The sequence below is a fragment of the Leuresthes tenuis genome, unplaced genomic scaffold (genome assembly GCF_036924035.1).
Source record: "Leuresthes tenuis unplaced genomic scaffold, fLeuTen1.0.hap1 SCAF_17, whole genome shotgun sequence".
NCBI lineage: Eukaryota > Metazoa > Chordata > Actinopteri > Atheriniformes > Atherinopsidae > Leuresthes > Leuresthes tenuis.
Genome location: NW_027325371.1, coordinates 12,494,832 through 12,522,482, shown reverse-complemented (window position 1 = coordinate 12,522,482; position 27,651 = coordinate 12,494,832). Strand labels below are relative to the sequence as shown.

General features: G+C 40.9%; 2 protein-coding genes across 2 annotated transcripts in view; one reads left to right on the top strand and one right to left on the bottom strand.

Moving 5' to 3' along the window:
* LOC140274018 (transcription factor Sox-9-like) overlaps nt 1-27,651 on the bottom strand; it is a 411,498-nt gene that overhangs the window by 7,822 nt on the left and 376,025 nt on the right. The gene's annotated exons all lie outside the window — the stretch shown is intronic.
* Nucleotides 1,172-26,160, top strand: abca3b (ATP-binding cassette, sub-family A (ABC1), member 3b). The gene is made up of 31 exons (XM_072369624.1): nt 1,172-1,437; nt 2,466-2,566; nt 4,863-5,109; nt 7,385-7,512; nt 8,780-8,945; nt 9,659-9,918; nt 10,010-10,126; nt 11,107-11,227; nt 12,706-12,879; nt 12,970-13,151; nt 14,249-14,395; nt 14,689-14,818; nt 14,923-15,077; nt 15,446-15,601; nt 15,696-15,906; nt 16,223-16,373; nt 16,822-16,920; nt 18,127-18,325; nt 18,403-18,709; nt 19,254-19,527; nt 19,758-19,962; nt 20,123-20,342; nt 20,830-20,988; nt 21,234-21,406; nt 21,663-21,797; nt 21,888-22,082; nt 22,215-22,402; nt 22,500-22,670; nt 22,773-22,969; nt 23,191-23,264; nt 23,955-26,160. The coding sequence occupies exons 2-31, from the start codon at nt 2,513-2,515 to the stop codon at nt 24,084-24,086; spliced, it is 5,127 nt and encodes a 1,708-aa protein (XP_072225725.1). The 5' UTR covers nt 1,172-1,437; nt 2,466-2,512; the 3' UTR covers nt 24,087-26,160.

The window sequence follows — 27,651 nt, the reverse complement described above, 5'->3', positions numbered from 1 at the left end:
ATACATTTAGAACTGTTACTCCAGACTGGTTATCTCCTGTGTTATTCAAATGTACATAATGCTGTATGTATATATATATATATATATTTTTTTTTTGGGGGGGGGGGGGGGGGGGGGCAAAGAACAAGCCACTACTACTTGAAATAGTTTTTGCTTCATTCCAAAAAGGCAGTTTTCTTTGTCACACAATTTTTTTCTACAGTGTTTTCTTATAAGACATGATGTGAATATGTAATTGTTTTGTATTGAGTTCAAATTAAAGAAGAAGGAAAAACAAGTCTTCTTGCTTTTTGCTTTTGCTGTTTCTCTTAATGCCTTGCCAGCACAGGGATGCACAATGTAATTTGATCTAGTTTGAATCATTGTTTCCCATTAGCAATAGCCTACTCACTGCAGTTTGTTGGTTAGCTCATGCAGTGTGCTGCGTTGTTCTCCCATTCGCCAATGTTTCCCAGGAGTAACACTTTTGTTTTCAGCTAGAAATCAATCGATTTTCCCAGTGCACATGGTAGACAGAGATTCGAAATTAAAAAAAGCTTGTCGGATAGTTGTTTTCTCAATGTGGTGAAAATATGAAGATTTTCACCCAAACGGGGAGAGTCAAATGCTGCGTTTACGTCATCTGACATCTCACAGCTGGCCTTTGTGTGTGTGTGTGATACCAAATAATCATTAAGGATATGACATTGCATAACTGAATAACGCAATTAAGATGCATGATAATCACATTTTATAATCAATCACATTGATTAATGTTTTAATGTCTCCATAACCTTTTTTTTTCTTCTCCTCCCCCCTGTTTCATTTTGTATTTGCAATTCCCCAGGCTTTATGGAAGCACGGCAGAGTGGTAAATTAAAGGGAAACGTACAACATGAAAACAAAAAACAATGGGGCAGGAGAGACTGAGTCGGAGTAATTCTGTTTGGGTTAAATCATTACGAACGTCATTCATCAAGTTTACATATAATCTAATCTTGCCTTGAGAAGATAACCGAGACAAACAAGTTTTTTTTTTTGTAAGAATAAATATGTTGAGAAAATACATGGCAAATACACATTTAACATGTATTACACACGCGCCGGTTCCAGCTGTTGGGATCAGGTGACCCTCTGCTCTCTCTGAGATCACGTGACATGTTTTGTTGACGTTTGCCGCTGCGTTTTGTACCATGCATTTACAGGCTTATCCAGCCGCTGGTGCTATGTCATCGCCTTGCTAGCGGGCAGCGAACTGGAGGGGATACAGCTGGACTGGGCTACCGACATCCGTAGCGTCACCCTATGCGACCGAGCATCGATGATGTCGGGGAAGTAAGAAGCTCCGCAGTAATGTTTTTGATACCTGTTTAAGGAAATAAGGAAGAACTGTTTTCACCTCGACTGGAGAGGGACCACAGCTTGTGCTCTTCATGTACTGAAACCCGTGTTTTTAAGGTAACAACACGCACTTATTGATAAAACATTCAAAAATCGTTTCACGAGTAAATGTGTTGTAATAAATTCTATTATAAAGTTGAACTGAAGGTAATAATTCTAATATTCCTGGCTTTGTACCTTAGCTCCATCGTTTGGCTTGACAAGCAGGTTATTGTCCAATCAGGACAGACTGAAAACTGCTTTGGACCAATCAGAGAAGAGAAAGACGTTTTTTTTTTTTTGTAGGTTCATGAGGAAAAGGTCCACGTCCTTAACGGCTTCTGTGTGATTATTGTTTTGTGGAACACGCGAATAAAGAAGTGGCTGCTCTTAAGATGCAGCACATGGTCTTCTCAACTCAGTTACACGATTAATTCGCAAAATTACTCCTGATTTGCCACGATGAATGAAACCAGTGTGAAGGCAGACAGTCTCTGCATTGTTGTTGTTGTTAGATTCAGATGTCGCGGTGTGTTGTGAGATGAGTCTTAAATTAGGAAAAAGCGTGTGATCTGAGACTCTATTGAGGTAATTAGATCATGTGGCTCCGACTGTTCAAATTTATTGATCACCCTTTGTGGATTATCTCTAAGTATGCATACATTAACTGTGAGATGTTTCATGACATATGTCACAAAGAGGTGGCTTCCCGAATCACTTTTTATTGCTGTATCAACCTAATAGGTAATTTCCCCATGGCCATATGTGTGCGTGTCAATTTTATGGCTTTGTCTTTCTTTTATTCCACCCCCTTCCCCTGCCCTCCCCTCCCCCAACTGCTCTTACTAATTTTCAGGCCTTTATCAGCCCTCTCTGTCCAAGGCTGAAACATTTTTCTATTTCCTCACTCTTTTATATAAGTGTGGTTATTGTAAGAAACTAAAAAATCATTCTCATTTGATTACTGATGATTGTTCAATTTCACTTCTCTTTTTTTGTTTTCTTCTGTTATTGTCAAATGGAAACCGAGAGAGTCCCTCGGTCATTTCAAGAAGATGATTAGTTTTTTCCTGAACTTAAAAATGCCCCCGTTTTTCTGCCTCCAGCCCCTGTAGAAATCTTCCTGGACTGTGTGACCTGTGTCCTCTTCAAAATGGCTATTGTGAGACAGTTTGGACTGCTGGTGTGGAAAAATTATCTTCAGCAGGTGAGTTGGAAGAAAGATGCACTTACATTTAGACTTTGCTTTTCCTTATTAAGTGCTGATGTGGTTTGTGACTGTGTATTGTCAGCTGTATTTACAGAGAAGCCGCCTGTATGACAGCATTTAAGTAATGTGCTTTTGGGACATCATAAATACAGTAAACTTCCTAACATTTTGCTCAAACGACTTCACCGATGTTGTCCAGCTATTTGAGAGGCAATCCAGTACGTTTTTTCTGTGTAGTTATTGCACCGACTCTTTGCCAAGTCATCATGTTTGTTGTCACGTGTCCTCCAGCCTTACAAAGCGATCCTCTTGAGAAGTCACTTCTTCTACCTTTTACTTCTTAAAATTTTTCAAAATTGTTGTGACATACACCATGAGATGGGAATCAGGAGACACGAACCATCACTGTCAGGCTTTTCCATTGTGCCTCCAGAACACCATATCATTAGATTTAAGGCCCGTCAGTTTGCAGAAGATAGGGGATCATTTTTCAACAATGCTGGGTTTCTACTTGCACAGGATATCAGCACATTTCTGTTTATCTATTGCTCCGAGAGGCTGCTTGCATAAAGCTGAACATTAATATCACTCAATGATTTCACAATGGCTTAGCTGTTGAGCAATGCAATGGTTTGTTGGCTGCTTAGCATGCGTGTGGGGGCTGTTGCTTCTAAAACATTTTACCTTCATAAGGAATGCTTGTGCATTGCAGTTGCTGTATTAAGGCATCATTTAGCAAAGGCTACATAAGAAGCGTATGGTCTGTTCTTGAGAATATGTTGTCTTCTTTCCAGTTCAGCGACGTCAGATGTTGATTGCTGACGAATTCGATGACTGCAAATCGCATACCAATTCTAACTACTTAGCTTAGGAGCTTTCTTTTTTTTTTTTTTTAAATGTTTAGTTAGGAAAGCAGGACTCTTGAGTGTTATACTTTTTTATCTAGGCTAAGGGGCTTGCGATGCTTACATAAGACATACACACAGTATATACAAATGAAGCATGCACACAAAATAAAAATAAATGGAATATGGAAAAGCCAGAATCGGGAACATCATCTCAGTCGGTCCGGGTCAAACAGAATGAGTGGTTGCCGATGACTTTTCTTTTTTTTTTTTTTGAAGGATGACTGGTGTTTAGTTTACTGCAAGACAAAGCATAACATCTGAACTAAGCCTACAAAGTGCAGTGGAAAATAAGGTTAAGGATTAAGTATTTGATGTGTGTTAGCATTATGAAGATGAAAGCATGTAGATGATCAAACACAGACGTAGCAACAAGCCTTCTGGCCTCAAGTTTCAACTTCAATTCAATTTTTCCCCCCTTTTTGTCCTCAATATTGGGTCTTAAAAGAGAGGGAGATATCTATTAGAATTCCTGAGTATATGCATTAAGAAACTGACTCCGTATCAAAGCCCTGATGTTGCTTGGAGCATTCACCTGCTTTGATTTCTACCATTGACATCTTCTCATGGTTTGTTTTGTTTGCATTGAAAATCAGCTTTGAATGACACCAGACACACTGGGCAGTATTAAAAACAAGTTTTAACTTACAGAGAACATGTGTCAGTTTTTACCACGCGCATTACAGCAAACCGGCATAAGGCATAGAAGCAAGAGCGATTTGAACTATTTTGTCTATATCTCAAAGGACTTTGTTATTTAAATGTACATCAGAGTGAACGAGGCTGTAAAATACTTTGAGAAAGTATGAAGATTAAGTCCACAGCTTGACACAAATCGGTATGTTTAAATGTTACCTTTCAGTGAAGTTCATCACCAAATTTGCACTGTCGGGGAATGTTACTGTAATGGGGTTTAATTTATTCTATATCATTCTGTTTCAGTGCCGTCACTAGATGTAGCTGCTTTGCCGAGATTGACTGATTAATGTCCTAAAACTGTCCGAGTCACTTTGTACTTCAGTCACTCAGTGAGAAGAGGCCGGCTTATATATTAAGCCATGTTTCAACAGTGAAAATTGTAGAACAGTCTTCATTTAACTCTGAATATTTTTTAAAAGACTGAATTTGATACCCAAACCACTCTCTTTGATTAAAATTATTTGGAATTGGCACTTTCAGAACAAACTGAAAATACCTAAAAGATTGAATTTGATTTTGATGGAAGGTTTTGAGTTAATCGGATCCCCCTAACGCCCTGTCAGGCATTGTATTTCCTCTCGAAAACCTGTATCTGTCTTCATTTCTATATATGTTACTACACTTTTTAAAAAAAAATCTGTATTTATCATGCCCTCTGTTGAGCAAATGTCTCCATTTCTACTCTCCAGAAACGTCAGATCCTGGTAACTCTGGTGGAGATACTCCTTCCTCTGCTCTTCTCCGGCATCCTCATTGTGCTGCGTCAGAAGGTTCCTTTTAAGGACTATCCAAATGCCACAATCTACGAGAGCTATGACGTCGACCGTCTACCGAAACCGTTCCTGCGAAGCTTACAGCTGGCCTATGTTCCCCATAACTCCAGTGTGGTGCGTCAGGTGGCAGAGGATGTGAGAGCCAGCCTGTCTCTCTCCTCAGGTGGGTAATGGTGCGAGAAGAAATAGGCAGCATGCTCAACGGCAACAGTTGTCGGTGCTTACATTGTCACCATTGAAACAAATACTACAGCCATGTCAACATTTGTCATCAAATGACCTTTGGATATTGGTTTCTCCCAAGGGCGTAACCATGGTTTAGACATTGGGGGGGGTCCAAGAAAAGCAAAATTGTTAAGTGCATTATCTACAATTCTTTATTTATATATGAAAAATTGGACATTTAGAACATAGTTTAGAGGACTACATTGACCATGTAAGTTCACATCTAAAGGAATAGTGTAATTTCTCCGAGACAGTGACTGCCCCCCCACTTTGTTTTGGTTAGTTGCTTACTATTTACTGACCTTAAACACACCTACCAAATACAATTATGCTCTTCCAGTAGTACTGTAGCAAATAGGACAGCTTCCAATGTTAATATTTTAATAAGGACAGCTAATGATGTAACAAATTACAGACTTTTCCTTTAACAAAATATGTGCTGAGGACTTTTAAGTCCAGGTTCATTTCTATTGTGTCAATGTCTCAAAATGTGCATTAACAATGAAAAGTCTAATAGTCTAATGTTATTTTTGTTTTAAGTTTTTTTTTTTATTTTGAAAGGGGGCGGAAGTTTATTTTGTTGATTCTGTGTTGGATTTCCTGTTCTGGTACAATCTGCTCCTGTTGAGCTTGGCGCGGTTGAGCAGCGGCTCCGTCCAAAGTAGAAGTCCAACGTAAAGATAACGAGAGCCGCTGCTGAGACGGCGGCGCGCCCGTTGGGTCACTCTCATTGACTGGAGCGTTAGCATCAACAACGGCGACCGCGGCGCAGCCGTTACGTCCCCATGGTAACACACGGAAATAAATTGAAAATAAACAAGACATAACAAGCGACCGATCCCTTGACAGGGTTCATAAAAGGAGAACATGCGTTTTACATATTTTCTGCTGTATATTGGGGGGGACAGGTTGGTATTTTCTCAATATTGGGGGGGACACGACCCCCCCAGAGAATGCGTGGTTACGCCAATGGTTTCTCCAGAAACAGTCCTCAGTAGGGCAAACCGACCACACCCTACCTCCATATCAGCTGGGTATTAAGACAGGGAAAGGAGGAAGTGCACACTGACTGACTGACTGTAGTATGTTTGCCCGCTCCCTCAGGACACTAGCATGCCATTTCTTTGTTGGTCACAAACACGCACACACCTCCACTGCGTGGCTCCATCACAACACGCAGACGGTCTGACTGACAGGTGTGCAAACGGGCTGTTTACATATTTGCTCTCCTTTTGACAGACAATTAACAAGACGGACACATGCTGTGCTGCAGCGTGAGGCTGAGAGCAGAGATGAGCAGAGAGACAGATCTGTGTAAGGCTGTCCTGTGCACAGCCATCTGAGATCCCTGCTCAGCCACGAATGAATAATTGAACTGGTCGGAACGTTCAGAAAGACAGGTGGAGGGGAATTTATCGATGGAGAATCGTAGGGTTGTCATTCACACACAAAGTAACATAAATCTGTCATTTTTTGACAAAGCTTAGATGTTAGGCCTGAAGGAACGGTTTGTTACAACGGCGACGAGGTGCCTAGCTTCACATATTTTACTGCTTTTGATGGTCCTTCTTGTTTTTACTCCCTGGCGTTGCAGAAGTACCCTTCAGGGGCAAGATCCTCCGTTTGGGAAAGATTGGGCTAACCTACTCATAACCTTTTCAACAGTGTATCAAGTGAATGTTAGTGCTTGTGAATTTGGCAGCTATTTGCTTTTCCTTCTTTGCCTTCGATGTGTCACACAAGTGTTTATTTTATGAACATGACCCAGATTTAACCCGAGCAGAGCTGTGTGATACTGATGCTCTTTGCCAGATTCAGATTACCCTCATGTGTGCTTGATAGAACAATCGAACGTGTCACTGAGCAAAGCTGGAAACGGATAGATTCGATTCAGTTAAACGCAACCCAGAAGTGTTTTTCTGTTATTGCTCTGCTCCCCGTGTTCATTCTATTGCGCACTATTCAGGATTTGCCAAGCTGTGTTGTGGTGTCTTTATGACTTTTTGTGTTTTTGGCACGCTGTTTTCACTTTGGAATTTGACCCGTACTATTGATAAAACTGGTCACAGAATTCAGTATGCTGATTACATCTTCACCAATGTGCTGCCTGTCAACAAGAATAGTGAGGAGCAAGGTCACCGTACATGAGATGAACGCCACGCTAAGACTAACGTAATGTGCTTTGTGTCTGTGTCTGTTTGTTTCTGTTGCAGCCCGTGGCTTTGAGACAGAGGAGCAGTTTGAGACCTATGTGAGAAATGACCCTCTGTCAGGAAAGCTGCTTGCTGCTGTTGTGTTTGATCACCCCTTCACTCATGACGATGAGCCCCTGCCTCTACAGGTAAAAACAACAATAACATTCTTCACACACTCTGGTGTGCTGGTGCACAGTTCTTGCCTCGGAACACTAGGGCAAGTGTCGCTTTGCTGATCTTATTGTACGAAAAAAACTGGTATTACTGGTTTGGGCACTTTAATCTTCTTTCTCAAATCCTGTTGGTTAACCTATTTAGTGGCTGTAGTTTGAAAAAAAAAGGGTAAACGGTTGTCACGGTTTTGCCGATCCTACCAGCTGAGAGCGGTTTTGTTTCCTGTGTAGCCAGAAAAACCTGACAAAAGAGAGGTCGGAGAGATGCAGTGTGGCTGTGATGGAAGAAACTGACAAACCTAAGGCCTGAGATCTCCCAATGTTTAGTGCAGTAGAGGAGTGAATTAAGTTTGTGACCCCATTTTTTTTCCCTCTAGTCTGTTTGCATTGTCAATTGTACCGCCTTCTTTTATCTTTCACCGTTGCTCCTTTGAAATTGAGTGGAGTAGATGCTGGTAGTTCTCTAATGATGAATGGAAAATTATGAAGAAGAAGCTTTGGACATTTGGATTTGTACACAGGATACATACATATCGAACATTGTCGGAATACAGTTATTCCGGTTGTTTTAATCAAGCGTGTAGATTTTATCTGAATCATTCTTTATGTCAGTTTTTGTGTATGATGAATATTTAACGATATATTAACTTTTTCCATTCCTTGGTTGTCTGTCCAGGCTCATTTTGACTTTTTATTTCCTGAACATGATGATTTGAAAGTGTATAAGTGTATAAAGTAGAATTTCTTTTATATTTCTGAATAAATATGACCTAAATTATCATCAAATTTCCAGGCAGGTCTTATATTTAGATGAAGAGAACACAGCTGATTAACTATTCAACCGCATCTTTTTGTTTTGTTTAGGAAAATTTTCCAATATGTGTAAATTTTGAGGATTAACATCTAATTTAATGGTGAAACGAGAGTCCGGTGTTATTATTCAGGAGAATTACATTCATGTGTGGGTGGGAACTTTTTTTTATTTATTGAGCACAGATCTACCAAAAATCGGACCTTTTTTGTTTGTGAAAGTGCATCTTAGGATATCCAAAAAGTTATGGATTGTTGCTCTATTGCTCAACGTGGTTCAAAAAGGTTACGTAAACCAACTAGGAAGAGTTTGGAGAAAAGAATGGAGGAAATTCAAGAACTAAGTTACCCTCCTTCGTGGTGTTCGACCAAGAAAACATTCACTACTCATTCTGCCCTTTTACCCCCCCCCCCCCCCTCTTGTTTACAGGTGAGCTACCACCTGCGCTTCACCTTCACCCCCCGCAATGCCCCACCGAAAGAGAAGTCGGAGCTGAACCCGAATAGCGACCTAGACTGGCACACGCTCAGCCTCTTTCCGCTTTTTCAGCTCCCGGGCCCAAGGGAGCAGTATGATAGGCAAGGTGGCACGCCAGGTGAGAACGTTTACTTGTTCGAAAACAAGTTTTAGGGAACAAATGTTTCCCTAAAATCCTCCCATTTTTCATGTTTGAATATCTATCAAGTTTCCAAACAGTGTTTAACTTTTTCTTTTTTAAATTGACGAGAAAAGCCTTTTTTTGTTTTGTCTGCATCTTGAGTGACAGACGTCTCTTCGGGCCGTGTCCCCATGGCAACCAGGGCCCCGCACATCTTTGGCATGTTGAGCCTTTTTATCTAGGCTTTTGGTTGATGTGCTTTGAGTGAATTTGCAGTGGCTGTTTAAGAGGCAGCGTTTTTTTTTATTTGTCGTTGATATTGTTTTGTCACATAACGATAAAATGTGAATTAAATAAGGCACTGTCTGACCGTACCTCAGCCAATAGATCTTTTAAAGAAAAGAAATGGGAGGAAGAGACGTACTTCTAAAGCTGAAGTCATCCTGACATCCTTAATAGAAAAGACAAGCTTTTAGAGTCGAATGAATATTGATTTGCATCCACCACATGCAGAATTACTCAAGCTTGCTGTTTCTGAAAGCTACTTTTTCATTTTCATATTACTTTCTAGATGGAGGCTTAGAAGCTTTTGGCTTGTTGAACAGGTCACGTTTTAAGTGGGTTCCTGCCACGAGTCATTTCTAGGAACTGGATTAGTAATGATAGCATTTTTTAATAGTATCAATATTTTATTTAATTTCTTTTTAAAGGGTATTTCCGAGAAGGCTTTCTGGCAGTGCAGCACGCAGTGGATCTAGCCATCATGCGCTCCTACAACAGAACCGCTGCGACGCCTCTGCTGCGACAGATCAGAGTGGTCCTGTCGCGGTTTCCTTACCCTGCCTTCATATACGACGTCTTCATCTTGGCCATTCAGAACCAGCTGCCCCTTCTACTGGTGCTCAGCTTCACGTACACCTCTCTCAACATAGTGCGAGCTGTGGTGCAGGAAAAAGAAAGGAAGCTCAAGGTGTGCTTGCGAGCTTTTGCAATAGGAGGTGAAATCAGTCATTCGAATGCAAAACCGGTGCTTTATCTCTGCTTTTTCTTGTGCGTCCCAGGAGTACATGAGGATGATGGGTCTCAGCAACTGGCTGCACTGGAGTGCCTGGTTCCTGATGTTCTTCCTCTTTCTCTCCATTTCAGTCTTTTTTGTTACTCTGCTCCTCTGCATCCAAGTGAGTTAGTGTTACAAGTTATCTTTCCATAACCAAGTAATGCTCCTGTTATATTTTGAGTGAGCGTCTTCGTTAAGCAAGAGTTTACACAATGTCATTATCTACAGTTGAGTTTGGTGTGGAATTACTGAAACAGTTATAGAAATCACAGGTTATCTCTCCAAGACTAATTATTTAATTATTTTATGTAAATGAAGCATCCAAACCTCAATCAGTACCTGGCTGGTTGATTTACTTCCTTTTACATTTGGGTTCAGAGGTTTAGCTCAGGCGAGGGAACAGTTGAGTGGCTTGATCCCCAGATTTCCCAATCCACGTGTCAAATTGCCTATGGGCTAAATACTGACCATTGCTTTCTTTTTGATGCGTTCATCAGTGTGTGAATGTGTGTACGACAGAGAAAAAGCAGTATTTAGCCTGTGAGACTGTAGTGTACAAACGTAGAAGTGTTGGGTGACTGTGTCTGAAAGGATGTACGTGGCTTGTAATTAAGGAAAATGGTAAAAAGGTTTTACACTCTCTTGAGCACGGAAGGAGGAAATGCCTTTGCCAAAGAATCTGTAACTCTGAAGATCTATCTGTTTTTTATAAAAGCAATGTGGCCAATAGTAGCCTACATGAAGAAATGATTGCAAAAGAAAAAATCCTGAAGATCTCTGGATTTTTCTTCTATGTGACCAAAGCGATTGTTTTTTTTTTTTTCATTTTGTTACCTAACCAATATCACCACCTTGTGATGACACTACACTGCTCATTCACTCATTAGTTCACTCGTTAGAGCCAGGCCAGTTCCTAAATACTCAAACTACCTACTGTTACTTTAGCAGGACTTGTCATTCTCGGACTTTCACTTTTAGTAAGAATTTAGCTTCTTTTCCCCACATTGATATTTTTATTCAAGTAAATAAGAGGAATACCTCAACTGTGAATTTGGTGCGCCAAGTCATAACAGCCACTTGAAACTGAATCTGTAATTGTAGGTGAGCCCTAATGGTGCAGTGCTGAGCTACAGCGACCCCACGCTGGTCTTCTTCTTCCTGCTCATCTTTACTGTGGCCACCATCAACTTCAGCTTCATGATCAGTGCCTTCTTCTCACGAGGTGGGTGTTTTTGTCCGTCACTTCTTTTCTTTAGATACACGTGTCCCTTTTCGACTGTCAGTCTTTTGTTGTCTACATGTGGGCAAATGGTTTTGACACAAGTTTTTGCTGAAATCTTTCGCATTCACTCCCTAATGTTCTGCTGTGACTTTAAGCGCAATAGTTTAAATAGAGTAAATATTCGACTAATATACCTGATTCCAGAACCAATAAGAATGCGTTGTACGGTGCCATTGCTGTGTGAAGAGAATGTTTTGCTCACTCCAAAAGTGGGCAAATCATTTGTAACTCTGGACTCCTCTGCACTCGTGTGAAAGCCAAACACACTGCTCAGCCAGGGCAACGTCAGCACTAGAGCAACTATTTAAGTCTCTTCTTTCTCACGTTCCTCTTTTCCCTCCCTCTTTGCTCTCTCTCAAAGCCTTTCTTTCAAACCAGCATCCTTCCGCTTCCAGCTTTTCTCAACAAAGCATCTCAGATTGCTAATACTACTTCGGCTATTTTTCATAGAGCGTTTTTTTCACTACAGTCGCACATAAAGAATTATTATTTATAACATATTTTTTTTCCACAGAGGTCAGAGGTAGAAAAAGCTTCAGTTTTATTGCTGACACTGGGATGCCTCTTATTTGGACGTGCTGTGTTTCTGTTCTTAGTTATGAATGTATCTTCCCAGTCGGTTTTCCTGTATTGCTTTGACATTGTGACGTGTCACTTATTCATCTTGTCCTGCTGTTGTCCTTTCTTCCTGCTGTTTCCAGCTGTCGTCACTCAGCCTGGCCTTGCTGTGCTGCATGAACAATCGCCCAATTGTGATATCAGACAGCCTGACTTGAATTATTTAAGCAGTGCCAACTGCTGCAAATCTAATTGAGCCTCATCGTCATTTTGTTTTTCGTGACACTGCAGTTGCAAACAATAAGTTGTAACTTAAACATCAGTTTGGTTTGAGGCTCTTGGTTTTCAACTAAGCTGTCCATCAGTGACGACCTCGTCCATTTTTGAACAAAGACAGGCAATTTTTTCTCCCTTTTGTGTTTAAAGCTGTCAGAATGCTTCTTGCCCACCCACTGATGTGCCTTCTAGGAAAAGATAATGGCACTCGATCGATGCAAGTTCGAGACAGGCTACAAAATGTCCCACTGTCTGCAACAGGAGGTCTTAGAAGAGTTCCTGTCATGTTTCTTTGAAGTAGGAGTGAAAAAAAAAAAAAAAGCTTTGAAAGTCTTTCATTCTCCTCGTTCACATTACTTGACTTTCCATTCCCTTTGTTCGCCTCAATGGTCGATCTGAACAGTACCCACAGATTTGCTCTGCCAATCAGGGGAAATTAGATGTCACAAAATAGTTTGAGTCTGTCAGCTCTTGCTTACAATGCTGGTGTGTGTGTTTGTACATCAACTAGCAGAACAAAATACAAATTCTCAATTCATTCCATTTTTAAGGCTCTGAATCATGTTTTTTCTGTCTTACTTTAGCCAATGTGGCAGCGGCAGCGGGTGGTTTCATGTACTTCCTCAGCTATCTGCCTTATTTGTTCCTGTGGCCACGCTATGACTTACTGAGCCATGCCCAGAAGGTTTCAGCCTGCCTTATATCTAATGTGGCCATGGCCATGGGAGCACAGCTAATAGGAATGTTTGAAGGCAAAGGTGAGAGTTGTGTCTTTGTTCAAATCTTTTGATTGTGTAAATTTTTTTGTTCAAATTAATTGCATTTTTCATCCACTATTTGCTTTTCAGGAACTGGAGTCCAGTGGTCAAACTTGTTTGACCCTGTGACGGTGGACGATGACTTCTCTCTGGCCCAGGTTCTGTGCTTGCTGCTGTTTGACTCTGTGCTGTATGGGCTGGTGGCTTGGTACATGGAGGCAGTTTTTCCTGGGGAGTATGGAGTGCCTCTGCCATCTTACTTCTTTTTACTGGTACGCTTCACTGGGAATATGAACAAACAAGTACAATTAGAGATATATTTGTGGGATTGTACACATGAACACATACACATGAGTTCTTATATGTCTACATTAGTGGTAATTTGTGTCATACCCGAAAGAATAGGACCAAAAAAGGGGATGTCACCGACAAACAAAATATTCCTTAATACTTTGGTTGTGTTTTGTCATCCCTTCGCTCCCTTTTCATAGTGTCAAACAGTGTCATTTCTTTATTTTATAATGTGCTGTATTTCAGAAAGTTTTAACCTGATTTATGTTACAGAATGCTTCGAGTCAGTGGTATTTAGCACTTACAGCTCAATCAGATCATGTCACGGCCAAGGTCTTCTCCATGATTAACCTGTCTTAAAGTCACAGCACCACTCAGTGAAAGTGGCTCTGACATAGTGGGAGTGGTGTGGAATAGGAATGAGAGGTCCCAACATATCAGCCAGAGGAAGTCTTCAAGTTCAGCTGGTTAGAAAAACAGGAAATGTCTGAGTCTCTCCAGCCAAGACAAATAAGATTTATCTTTACAACAACTGTAGACTATCATGAAATGGTGTTCCTTTACACACACACACACACACACACACACACACACACACACACACACACACACACACACACACACACACACACACACACACACACACACACACACACACACACACACACACACACTCGTGCTTACACGAAAATAAACTCATGCTAACCCATTTCCCAGTTGTCAGGAATTACAGAGACTGCCAGCAGGGTGTGGATTAGATCCTGACGCACTTCACTCTGGATCCATTGTGTATGTGGATGCTGTTTCTGTTGCACAGTAAGGGGAGGATTGACTGGTTCTAAGGAAGTGCAGCAAAGGGTGCTTTGGCCTGGAAACAATCCCCTCTCGTGCACATGAACAATAATGATGTTTGTCTGGAGATTGGCTCTTCTTCCCTTGCGTCACCCCATAGTTAACTAGGTTCAATGATGAGTGACAACACAATATGTTCCCAATGTATGGTGACATTTTGACTTTCGGTGTGTACGTTACCTAAGAACATTCCTGATATTATTTCCTTTAATACCCTTATCTACAGCCTTCATACTGGTGCAGCAGCCCTCGCATGGCTTTGGTGAATGAGAAGGAGGAAGAGGAGGACGCAGAAAAGGCTCTTAAAGGGGAGTTTATCGAAGAGGAGCCAGCTGGACTAGTCTCTGGGATAAAGATTAAACACCTCACTAAGGTGAGCAGCCTAACACAAATGCATTAGAGGGGACATTCTGACCTGTGGTCAGAGTCCAAGTAATTGAGGAAACAATAGGAGCTATCTTAGTTATTAACAATTATAGTTATGTGTTCATTTACAATCAATTATTGATAAAAGAATTTGAAAATAAGTATGGGGCACCACCTGGAAAACCAGAAACTAATAACAAACATAACCTGTTTCAAAGGTCCCCAACTAGATGCTGCAAATAACCACACAAAAGCAATGTTAATCATTACTCTGGTTTTGGATTATTTCCTTTTTGACAGGAGTTCAAAGTGGGCAACAAGACACGTCAGGCTGTACGAGATCTGACACTGAACATGTTCGAGGGACAGATCACAGTGGTGCTAGGACACAACGGCGCTGGGAAGACCACAACACTGTCCATGCTTACAGGTTACCAGTCTACGCACATTTGCAAACAAGCATTGCATACACACACACACACACACACACACATGTGCATATTGACAGTATTAACCCTTGCCTTCATGTTTCAGGTCTGTTTCCTCCGACCAGTGGCAGGGCCTATATCAATGGTTATGACATCTGTCAGGACATGGCGCTGATTCGACGCAGTCTGGGACTCTGTCCTCAGCACGATGTTTTGTTTGATAACCTTACAGTTAGAGAGCACCTCCTCTTCTACGCACAGGTATTCACACAATTAGGCACTCATACACACAGTACGTACACTGCATGCACAATGGTTAGGAAAGTGAGTGGTCTGATCTTGTCATTTCTGTTATTTTCCTAAATATGTTCCCTATTAATCTATGTCAATGCATAACAAATGAAAGGATTCATTCAAGAATGCAAAAACAAACAAAGTAACAAAAAAAATGTATACATGAATGAACATTTACTTTGTTTTTGGCCCAGATTAGTTTAAAAGAAAAAGAGATTTGAAAGATACATGCAGACAATTTCTCCTTGGCTCTTCTTTGATATAAAGTAGATACTGTGGTATGGACGAGGGTATGATGTTTTTATACTCAACGTTTTGATCTGCTTTATATCCAGTTAAAAGGCTTCTCGAAAGACAAGGTTTCAGACGAGGCGGATCGGATCATCCGCATCCTGAACCTTGAGGACAAGAAACAGGCCCGATCCAAGACCCTCTCTGGCGGCATGAAGAGGAAGCTTTCAATTGGAATTGCCCTCATTGGAGACTCCAAGGTCGGGAATTTTAGCATTATTCATTCTTTCATTCCTTTTTTTTTTTTTTTTTACTTTATTACTTCATCTCACGCTTTAACGTCCCTTCATTTAGGTTGTTATGTTAGATGAGCCCACATCAGGTATGGATCCATCTGCACGTCGTGCCACCTGGGACCTTCTACAGGGGGAGAGACGAGATCGCACCATCCTGCTCACCACTCACTTTATGGACGAGGCCGACCTGCTTGGCGATCGCATAGCCATCATGGCAGGGGGCGAGTTGCAGTGCTGCGGGTCACCACTCTTCCTTAAGAACAAATATGGTAGGTGAAGAAGGAGTAGAAGTGGCTGGAGCAGGCTCAAAACATCAGCATCCAAATGTTTTTTACAGGACAGCCATCCTTTCGTAGAGCTGCACAGATATGACGAAAATATGTTCACGTTTTATTTTCTTCTTTCAAGAAATAAAATGACCACAGATCTTTTGTACTTTCAGCGTCATATTAAATTTTTGATCAATTTTGTGTTTTTTTTTTTTTTAAATCTTGTAAGAAACACTGTCTCTTTTCAACACAGGATATTAAACACATTATTTCCACGGTTAATGATCCAGGTCTGTCCCCGTTCTCTGTTTGCCAGGTGCTGGTTACCACATGGTGATAGTGAAGGATGCTCTTTGTAACGTGTCCGAGATCACCCGCCTTGTGCACATGTATGTTCCAAATGCTACTCTGGAGAGCAGTGCTGGAGCCGAACTCTCGTATATTCTGCCCAAAGAAAGCACCAGCAGGTGAGTTAGTCTGGCTTCAACTCATTCACACTAAAGTGCTAACAGTAACACAGCGTGTAAAGGGGCGAAGAGCAGTGGTTTGGAGTCACTCCTGCTGAAGTTAAGGACTAAATGATCAATTCTCTGAGCTGTTTGAATGGAGGCAGCACATTACTGAACATCCAAATATAGGCAAGCAAATTTGTGAAATATGACCACTCCACTCTCCAGACATACTTGTGACAGATTTATTATGAATTTGCACTACACAGAAACTTTATAGTAAATGTGCTATAATAGACTGTTTCTCGAAGTTTCCCTCCAGATAATTAGTTTTTTGTCAGATTACAATTTAGTTTCATGTTCGCTTTAGTCATGTAGAGCTAATGTGATAATATGGACTGTTTTGGACTGTTTAGGTACCGTGTAATCTGTTTCCCTCCTACACTTTGCTTGTGTTTTCTCACAGGTTCGAACTGCTGTTTGCTGAGCTGGAGATGAACAGAGAGGAGCTGGGCATTGCCAGCTTCGGAGCCTCAGTGACCACTATGGAGGAGGTTTTCCTCAGGTAGGAGATGTATAACATAGATGATTGTGCTAGACTTTTTAATTTTCCATATCAGTAGGACTTGATGCTGGAAGTAACACTCCTGCTGTTTGGCAATTTAATTGCTATAGGTAATGAAAATCCTGTGATTTTCATCATACCACTCACATAATAAAAAAAAAAAAAAAAAAACGTATTTATATGGTTCTCTGTGAAATATTTTACATTCATAACCATTAGAGAGAATTATTGTGGTTGCTGTTTTTTCCTTTATTTAAAGCATCCTTATTCTACCTTCTCTATAAAACACTTTCTTTCAAAAAGCTAGCTTTGTTTACTTTTAAACCACATTTTTTTTTCTGCTTGCGTTTCTCCTCTTTGCTCATACATCTCAATTCCAGCTGCCTGCTGCTCAATCATCAGTCACATCTTTTTCCTCATTCACTTGATTTCTGTATCCATGGCAACAAACACAAGGCAGCTTCCAACGCAGAAGGCTAACGTTGCGTGCTACTTGCACTGTCGCACATAATTGGTTCTGCCAAGCTCTCGTTATTTACAAATCCTACTGGGAATCCAGCAGTGTGTACTGGCCATTTACCTTATACATCAAACATCATACATGGCAACAAGGCCATGGCTATGTATTGAGGAATAGCTCGTACATAACACATGTTTTCTGAGGGATTTTTTACATTTATTTCTCTCCTTTTTTCTTTATTTAAAAAAAAAAAAAAAATCCAACTCACCACATAAAAGTTCCAGAAAAGAAACAATATACTAATGGACTATTTGGAGGAAACTAGAATGTAAGTTTAGAAAAGCACTCTATATCTGCCAAATTGAGGGTAGGGTGTCTAATATAGCTGGATTTAGCCTGCTGTGTAGGTGCTATTCTCATACTGAAGGGCTAATACAACTTTCCAGAAATAGCTTTTTCTGCAGGCAGCCTCTAGCTCTCTCAGCCTCACTGAGGTATTGAAAGAAAAGAAAAATTAAAGTAGTAAGTAACTCTTCTCACACATAATCTTTTTGTTGGACATTCTGTATGCATACAGTTTGTGCTTTGCCTTAATTAAAGGAAATATCTTGGAAGTAATAACTATTTATTCTGTGTTCTTTCTCTCCCTTAAAATAACTATTTCATACACATGTTTGTAAAAATGGATGTTTGTCTTTCATGAAGGACATAAAGGTTTTATTTATCCAGCTTTTTTTTGTTTTCAGGGTAGGAAAGCTGGTGGACTCTAGTTTAGACATCCAGGCTATTCAGCTGCCAGCGCTGCAGTACCAGCACGAGAGGCGCTCTCACGACTGGACCACGGATGACGCCAGCAGCATCAGCGGCCTGACCGATGTCACTGACTTCACAGACAGCGGCACACTCATCTCAGAGGACTGCTCAAACATTAAGTTGAACACTGGGGTGAGATTGCAGAAACGATCTGGTGCTTGTGTTGTTTTCAGCACACTACTTACACTGCACGTATTTTCCTCCACCAGGTCAGACTACACCTGCAACAGTTCTATGCCATGTTCCTGAAGAGGGCGCTGTACAGCTGGAGAAACTGGAAGGTGATGGTGGCTCAGTTCCTGGTCCCTTTGATCTTCACTGTTGTGGCCTTAGTGGTGGCACGCACCTTTCCCAATCACCGGGACGCACCGCAGTTGAAGTTCGCACTCAGTCGCTATGGTGCCACCAGGGTCCCTGTGGCCCTGCAGCCTGGGGCTGGTCCCCTTGCCTCTGCCTTGGCAAATACCTACACTTCCCAACTTTCTGCTGAGCTCGGTCAACTCATCAATTTAACTGGTAAGCACTATAAGAAAGACAAGTAGCTTGTAGCTTTATTAACATGATTCAGATGGTGTAAAATGTCTATTGCAAATCCTTAAAAGTCAAACCACCACAAAGAGGCACAAAACGGCTACAGATTCACAAAATGACTCAAAACAGCTACAAAATAACCGAAAGCAACTACAAAACTTTTTTTTAGAAACTAAAAAGAAACTGTGTAACGGCAAATACAAAGACCTAAAAATCAAATTAATATCAACAACAACAAAAAATACATGTAAGAAGAAGACAAATAAAGACAAAAAGAGAAAAAGACATAGTTTCAACTTTACAATCTTTAAAGGACCAGAGACACAGCATCCACAAACCTATTCAACCCACCTCTTAAAGAGATGGCAACCTTTTTGATCAGGGTGTCTATCTTCTATGCATGCGGTTGAAGGCGGCCTTTCACACAAGCCTTGTGAATCTGTGCCAAAGGGCCACTGTATTATCAATCTTTGCATGTGAGTATCAAGGATTTATTGACATTATGGCTTCTTCCTCTTTCACCATTAAGACTTTACAGATTACATCCTAACCCAGGCTGATGAAGAAGGCGGCAGCTTCAATGAGCGGTGTGTGGTGGGTGCTGCTTTTCGTGGTAGCAGCAGCCAATATGCAGAAGCAACGGCCTACTTTAACAACCAGGGTTACCATACGCCAGCCACAGCCCTCATGATGGTGGATAATGCTCTGTTCAAACTTCTAGCCGGGCCAAATGCCTCCATCCAGATCGGGAATTTCCCCATGCCACGCAATCTGTCTGAGGCTGCACGGAGCCAGCTCACAGAGTGAGTAGAGTGGGGTTAGATTTGTTTATATGACAACATTAAAACAGTCTGAAATGATGCATTATGGCAAGTTTGGGCCAAAAAAACAATGATCACTGTCCATACAACATGACAAGGAATATTAGAAGTGTTGAACTTAATTCATGATGAATTAGATCAATATTAATGTTTGCTCTATTATACTCTATCCTAACTCTTTTTTCTCTTTTTTTTTTTTGCTCCCACTGTAGCGGTAAGACGGGATTTGCCATAGCCATCAACCTTATGTATGGCATGGCCTCCCTGTCCAGCACTTTCGCCTTGTTGCTCGTAACAGAGTCCTCTATCAAGTCTAAGCATGTGCAGCAGGTCAGCGGCGTCTACCTGTCGAACTTCTGGTTTTCAGCCCTGTTGTGGGACCTGGTCAACTTTTTGCTTCCCTGCCTCCTCATGCTGGTCAGTTTGAGATCTAGTTCTGGTCCACAGAATAAAGATACTGAGAATGATGATTAGTCTTAACGGAGCGGTTTGAGTTGTCCAGGCTGAAGTTACAGTTTGCCTAGATTTGATGTGTTTTTCACACCGGTACATATCTTTCGTTCTTTTTTGTACCCAGGTGGTATTTCAGGCATTTGGAATCAAGGCTTTTGTGGACAACGGCCACCTTATCTATGTGCTGTTGTTACTGCTGCTGTACGGCTGGGCTGTTGTGCCACTGATGTACCTGCTCAGTTTCTTCTTCTCCACTGCGGCTACTGCCTACACGCGCCTCACCATCTTTAACATGATCTCTGGCACTGCCACCTTTCTGGCTGTCACCATCATGACAATACCTGGTGAGAGACAAACCATCGACTATGCCAGACATTTACGACTTTTCAAAATATGACATTGTCCAGAATAAAAATTGGTAAAGGCAGCCAAACCACTCTTTTTGGGAATATATAAATATCTACATCTTGAATATGTTTTGATTATTGTCTTATACTGCTGGATTGGTTATGTCGCTTACCAAATACAATATGCAATGTCTATGTGTGGGAAGACCGTGAGGGATCATGTTCTAGGAACTGACACTCAGTCGATTGAAGTGCCTTTGTGGTAATGAGTGGGATGTGTGAAGCTCCATGCTGTGAAATGGTAAAAAAAAATGAAATTCTGCTGTGATTTCATATGTGCCAAAGGAGATGCCTGCATCTTCACACAATCCCCAGTTTACCAAAAAAAAAAAAAAAAGGCTGCATAGCATGAAGAAGATCCGGAAAATGCTTCAAAAATGTCTCCATCAGTTCTGACTGCCTCCTTCTGATTTTTCCTTTCCAGAGCTGAACTTGCAGAACATGTCCCACTTACTGGACAAGGTTTTCCTGATATTCCCAAACTACTGCCTGGGGATGTCTTTTAGCCAGTTCTACCAGAATTACGAATTCGTCTCATTTTGCACCTCCAGTCCTGTCACCCGAACAATCTGCAAGTTCTTCAGTAAGTGCAACCTCAACATAACCGCTTGTTATGAAACAAGTGGTTTTTTTCTTTATGTTTCGTATGATTCCAGAATTTATTCAAACAAGGCCCTCATGTCAGTTAATGGAAAGTAAAGTAGAATTTGGGGGTAAATAAGGATAGATGATACACCAGTCTGAACATTGATAGAATTCCTTGATTTCCTTTGTGCATCTTTCTCGCTTTAATGCGACTTATTGTTTCTCTTTTTTTGTTTGTTCTAGACATCACATACCAGCAAAACTACCTCTCATTGTCAGAGCCAGGCGTCGGGCGCTTTCTCGTAGCCTTCTCGGTGCAGGGTGTTGTCTTCGTTATACTGCTGTTTGTCATTGAGCTGCAGTGTGTCCACACTCTCTGGCGGCTCCTCACCTCCCTGTGCAGAAGACGCAAACAGGTAGATGCATTGTGGGCGCTTTTAACGAGGCTTTGCTTGACCCGTCCTTTGAAAAAGTGCCCAAGCAACTCCAGCTTGCACTGTGTAGGAAGCCTGCAGTCTTAAAAAAGGAAACTTTTTAAAGACGCAAAGAGTGAAGGCACATATATGGACTGAATTTGTTGAACCGATGAGGGAATAGAAAGAAAAGTATTGATTTCTGTTTGGGGAATGTCTTAGACTTCATGTTTTTTTTTTGTTTTTTTTTTTACCCCAGTTGCCTCGAACAGAAGATGCAGCTCTCCAACCAGAGGACAGAGATGTGGCCGAAGAGAGGAAGAGGGTTCTGGAGTGCCAGCCGTTAGTGGAGTCTATGGTTGGCAGCCCACTCATACTGCAGGAGCTCAGCAAGGTATGTAGCTTCCCTTCTCAGTGCTGAAATAAGCATGTATCCTCATATGTGAAATTGTGGTAAAGAGCCACTGCTATCTGTCCGTCTCAGGTGTACAGCAGCGGGGAGAGTCTTCTGGCCGTGGACAGGCTGTCTCTCGCTGTGGGGAAAGGGGAGTGTTTTGGCCTCCTGGGCTTCAATGGGGCAGGGAAGACCACAACGTTCAAGATGCTGACAGGTGATGAAAGCGTAACATCTGGGGACGCCTTCATCGATGGATACAGCATCTTGAGGGACATTAAGAAGGTAAGAGGAGGGATAAGGGCTTGGTGGGTGTAAACTACACTGACCCCAATAGTGCAGATTTTGGGTTGAAAATAAACTTTTATTTGCTGAGCCTCACTGCTTTCGCCACTGAAATTTGACTTGGGATTTCAGGTGCAGCAGCGCATAGGTTACTGTCCTCAGTTTGATGCTGTGTTGGACCATATGACGGGAAGAGAGACTCTGTGCATGTATGCCAGGCTCAGAGGAATACCAGAGAAATATGTGTCAGCCTGTGTGGAGAATGTTCTGAGGTCGCTGCTGCTCGAGCCTCATGCCGACAAACTGATCCGCAGCTACAGGTGAGTAGATCTTTGTCTTAGACAGTACTCACATTATTCTGGATATTGTTCTATTTTATTGAGCAAGTTCTTAAGAAAGCCTTATGATCAAACGCAGTGGTGGTAACAAGCGGAAGCTGAGTGCTGGCATGGCTCTTATTGGTGGGCCTCCAGTCATCTTCCTGGATGAACCTTCAACAGGGATGGACCCTGTGGCTAGGAGGCTGCTGTGGGATGCCATTACACGCACTCGGGAGTCTGGCAAGGCCATAATAATCACTTCTCACAGGTGAACTCTTTAGACTAGGTCACGTGTTAGTTAAAATAAGTGTTATTGCTACATCATGATTACTAAAAGCAAAGTACCTGTTGCTGCTCTTCCGTTTGCCAGTATGGAGGAGTGTGAGGCCCTGTGCACCAGGCTTGCAGTGATGGTCAATGGTCAGTTCAAGTGCCTCGGGAGTCCCCAACACCTAAAGAGCAAGTTTGGCAGTGGCTACACTCTGCTGGCTAAAGTACACGTGGAGGCAGAGTTGGAGGACAGTGACCTGCTACTATTTAAAGACTTCATCGAAAGCACTTTTCCAGGTAAGAGGTGTCCGAAAGCCTTACAGAGCAAAAAAAGCAGACCATAATGTGGTATGATAGTGGTGAATGGGAATAACTGTGCATTGCACAGCCATAGAAAAATAAGACGGATGTTTTTAAATTGCATTTTAGAATTTCTCTCAAACTTGAATTCCCCTGTCTGTCTGACTGACCAAAACAACAAAAAAGCTGATCTAACTGTGAATTTTCCTCTGCAACAGGAAGTCAACTGAAAGATGAGCACCAGGGCATGGTGCACTACCATTTGACTGACAAAACCCTAACCTGGGCACAGGTACAGTTAGATGATTTTACGATTAAACAATGAAAAATCGGTCCTTGCATTTGTCCTGTGTTAGATCGCCATCTAGTGGACAAAATAACAATTAGTAAATAAATAGTTAAAACAGTAACTGAATTGTGAAGGTTGCTAATCTCCTTCCTTGACTTTTGCCAGTATTATAGATTATTATAATCGATTATTATAAATTTGAAACAGTGGACTCCAAAATGCGGTGGGCTTACATGTAAAAATGACTAGATTAAAAATCAAACAAATGGAAAAAAAACATTTATTTAAACCACAGTATTTCCGAAAATGCTAAATAGAAATTGAATATTTTTAGGATACAGAACAAAATCTGTTTTTGAAATGTTGGCTGAGTTGTTCTTTAAAAGCACGGGCTTTCTGTTGCATGCACTGAAATCCAAAATATTGTTTCGAACCTCAGGGCAGATGTTCAAATATGCCCTGCGGAAAACCTTAACATGAAGCAAACCAACCAAATAAACAGTATGGGGGGGAAAAGATTCTGTATCTGTAGCTACATAAGTGCATAAATATAAGTGTATGCATTTGAATTTTCGCATTGCAGTAGAATCTGATTTGCTTTGCTGCTGGCCATCTTGTTCCCCAGCACAAAAGGTGAGTTTCATCACACACTTTTTAATGTTCTGTCCTCCGCCGTTCTCCAATCCCATCCAGGTGTTCGGCACTTTGGAGGCAGCCAAAGAGAAATACCAGATTGAAGACTACTGTGTGAGCCAGATATCACTGGAACAAGTGTTCCTCAGCTTCGCCCAGTTCCAGCACTGCACGCAGTCTGAGAGGAAGTAAGAGAAAGGAAGCGGTCTGTTGTCCATTCTCTTCAGTTTGACATATATACCCTGTGTACAAGGACTTGCCTAAATCACACAGCAAGTGTGAACACAGGCTGGAGCAGAACATTGTTTATCTCCAGCTCCATTTTTACCTTGAACAGCAAAACACGCTCGGTGGTCCAGTCCCAAACTTAAGCACCATTTTTTTTTTGTTTTAGCTGCATCACTTTTGTGTGTCCTTGTGTGGTCATTCTTTTCTTCTTTTTTTTTTGGTTTGTTTTTTGTGTGAATGTAGAAACACTGATCGCGATTATGACCTGATCCATGGCATGTGGGGTGTTGATTATACCAAGTAATGACCACTTAGTTCTGCACCGTTTTAGTGAAGTCTTAAGACAATGACATCACTCAACCACTACACTGAACTGCGTGACAGAGTTTATTCATGTGTGCGAGCACACTTGCGCGACTGTACAGATTTTAGTTTTTTGTTATTTATGACTTTTATTACTTTCTCGTGTTTCCAAGAAAATTTGTGCTTTATTTTGGTGATTGTCAATCATCACAAAAGAATGAACCTCTCAAACTGATGTGATTGTGAAATCGTTGCACACCTTCGAGCCTTATCTAACAAATGAAGGTTCTTGTTTCTTAACATTGTATTATACAAGAGCGATTATCCACGGGAGCCTTTTAATGTTGTTGCCAGATGTACATATTGTGAGTGTTCATGGTACTAAAACCATTTACTGAAGTCAAGACTGCTTATTTGGGAACATTAACGAATGCATGCAATACAGCTTAGAGAAAGCATGTTACTTTGAAGGAAAAGAGCTGCAAACAAACAGTAAAGGACCGTCCATGCTGAGGATTAATCCTCAGAGAACATGTAATCCATCCTGAGTACAGTTGGTACTTCTCAGCTTTCAACTTTTGTTAGGCAATCATTCTCTTTTTGCTGCCAAACAATTTGCAGTCCTTCGGTGTGGGTGTTGGCCGTTGTTTAGAAGGAAATTCCGAAGTCGGTGTGTGATGCGGGGAGGATATTTTCAAATGTTGCCGACGTGGCAGAAATTTAAAGCCTCCAAGTGACAGATTTTGACCTGCAGCTATGTGATGTTTTTTCGGTGTGGCAGAGGGTATCGCAGCACAATTCCTAACGTCTGTTGGATTTTTCCACATCATGCAATGTCAGCCTTACAAAGCAAGAGAGTGCTACTGTTCAAACTTTACTTTATCTTCATGTAGAGCTGTTTCTTCAGGGAATGTCAGAAAATGCAATAAAAAGGCCCCAAAATGAATGGATAGTGAAACTTGCGGTCTTCTGCATACAGACGGATGCCTTGTTCTGAAGAAGAATGATCGGCACCATGTTTTGTTTTCTTTTTCTTGCTCAACGGAGCTCAGATTACTGCGTTCCCAAAGCCTTGTCCATTCTTAAAGAACCTGTAAAAAGATGTATGTATTGTGTAGAAACGTGTAGCGCAACATTTAATGTTTCCAAAAGTGATTCCCACACATATCGATGAGAGATTTAGTCACAAGGGTCAATATTCTGTTCTGGGGTGAAGAAACAGTTTCTCTCCTTTTCGTGCAAATGACATTCCTGCTCTTTGGAAAAAAAAAAAAGTCACTTCATAGAAGTGAGATGAATGTATGTTGTGTAACTAAACACGAAGCGCTCAGTTACCTTTACCACATCCTTTCTATGATTTACCTCGCTTCCTTCATGCCATATGATCTGTACTATGTATACTCATTGCAGATATTTTGCTCTTTACCAGATTTCTATTTCTTAATCATCCTTTTTATTGCATTTGTTTGTATATTTGCACAATCCATCCCTCATTACATGTATGACTTGAAAGAAATGCAAAGTGAAACAGAGAAAAAAAGAAGTCTGCACTGCTGATTTTTTTTAATTTTTTTTTTTTTTAGGATTGAGTCCTATTGAAATTTGGTGTATCTTATTTAAAAAGGGAATTCACGTCATTGTAGTTGTGTACTGTACTGTACCTTGAAACTGACCCTGTCAAATCTGTATGTCTCGCTGTTCTTTTTAAATTAAATAATGCTCTATGCAAATGGTGGAGAGGACTGGTGTCTGATCTTATTTTTCGTGTCAGTATATGCAGCTCTTTAATTCAGAATCTGTTTGCACACAGATATGCCAACAGCTGTAGGTAGAAACGCGATTTATTTTTTGTAGTGACGCCTCTTATTTTAACATAAGCATAACAGAAATAAACTTGGTTAAAAGCAAAGTTAAAATGTAACTTTTCTTTCTATCCTGGTGAAAACTGCAGAGCCTCCAAAACATAGTGATCTGTGTAATGTTTTACTGGTAGAAAGTAACACACTCCACTTAAACCCATTTGACTTATTCTTGTGAATGTACCAGTTATCTAAATCTCCATTTTCATGTAGAATGTAATGTTGACTCTCAGATGTGCAGGTCATGTTAATCTTTCAGTTTTTACAACTAGTACTGGTTTTCCATAGATTTTACTGCATATTCTTTGTTTGTGTTTTTAAATGTAGTTAGAGATTTTTAGGGATTTCAGAAATAATTAAACATCCCGTGCAAAGTAAGGCTTAACACAATTTAAAAACCTGTAATTTAGCCACTGAAAACAAGCATGTCTCTGTAATTAGAGCTGCTGCAGATTAACGTAATTTTACACTCGTTTAACAAACTCTGTTGTTAAATGATAAATTTGTCGGTAAGTAGGAACTCCCAACAAGCCATTAACCCAATAATATGGAAGAACACAAGTTGATGTCAGATGTTTCCCTAGGTAAGGCACGTATAGGTCGCGTTTTTTCTATCCCCAAAAGACAGTTTACTCATTAACCATTGTAAAACATTCATAATGCTTTTTTTTTTTTTTAATTATTATTCAGGTACACACCTAAGACGACTGCTTGTTGATTCCACCCAGATCATGTAAAAAGATCATAAAGATCATAATCAATAATAAAGAAATTTAATAATAAAGAAATATTATAATCCACTGCAGACATGCTTATATTGATCAGTATATTGCATAAACTAACATTTATTTTTTATATAATCGATAAATGTATTCAATGATGTGTTTGCAGTCTCACTTACCTCTAAAATTCAGAACAGTGACAAATGTTGTGTCTCTGCCCCTCCCAAAACTACTGTTTTGACAAAATACAGACAGTGTAGAAATTGGTAATTGCACATTATTGGTCAATATTTAGCGGAAATTGCGGGGGAAATAGTCGTTTTTTGCACTTTATCCCGAGTGACAGCGTTGAGATGTTTGGAACTTTTGAGGCCTACATGAACCCTGTGACCGTGTGTTGGTTTGTTCAAAGAGTGTCGTAACTCTCTTTCTATAAGGCTCTGATCCCACCCACCTAACATAAAGATGCACAAAGCGCACGGAGTTGAGGGGGTGGGCAAATTAATAGTCAACATTTAGTTGCAGCCAGAGTGGTGTAAAAAGAGAGTAGTACGGTGTACATTTTAGGACAACCTCAAGATCCCATACGTGGACTTCTATAGAAAGAAAGGAATGCGGAAGTCACGTGGGTCACGGACCTGCAGA

Bases quoted from the DNA above. Each gene is read 5' to 3' on its own strand.
- abca3b (XM_072369624.1), top strand. From the start codon at position 2,513: ATGGCTATTGTGAGACAGTTTGGACTGCTGGTGTGGAAAAATTATCTT. The intron at 14,819-14,922 runs GTTACCAGTCTA...TTCATGTTTCAG, and splicing joins AACACTGTCCATGCTTACAG to GTCTGTTTCCTCCGACCAGT. The intron at 15,602-15,695 runs GTCGGGAATTTT...CCCTTCATTTAG, and splicing joins CCCTCATTGGAGACTCCAAG to GTTGTTATGTTAGATGAGCC.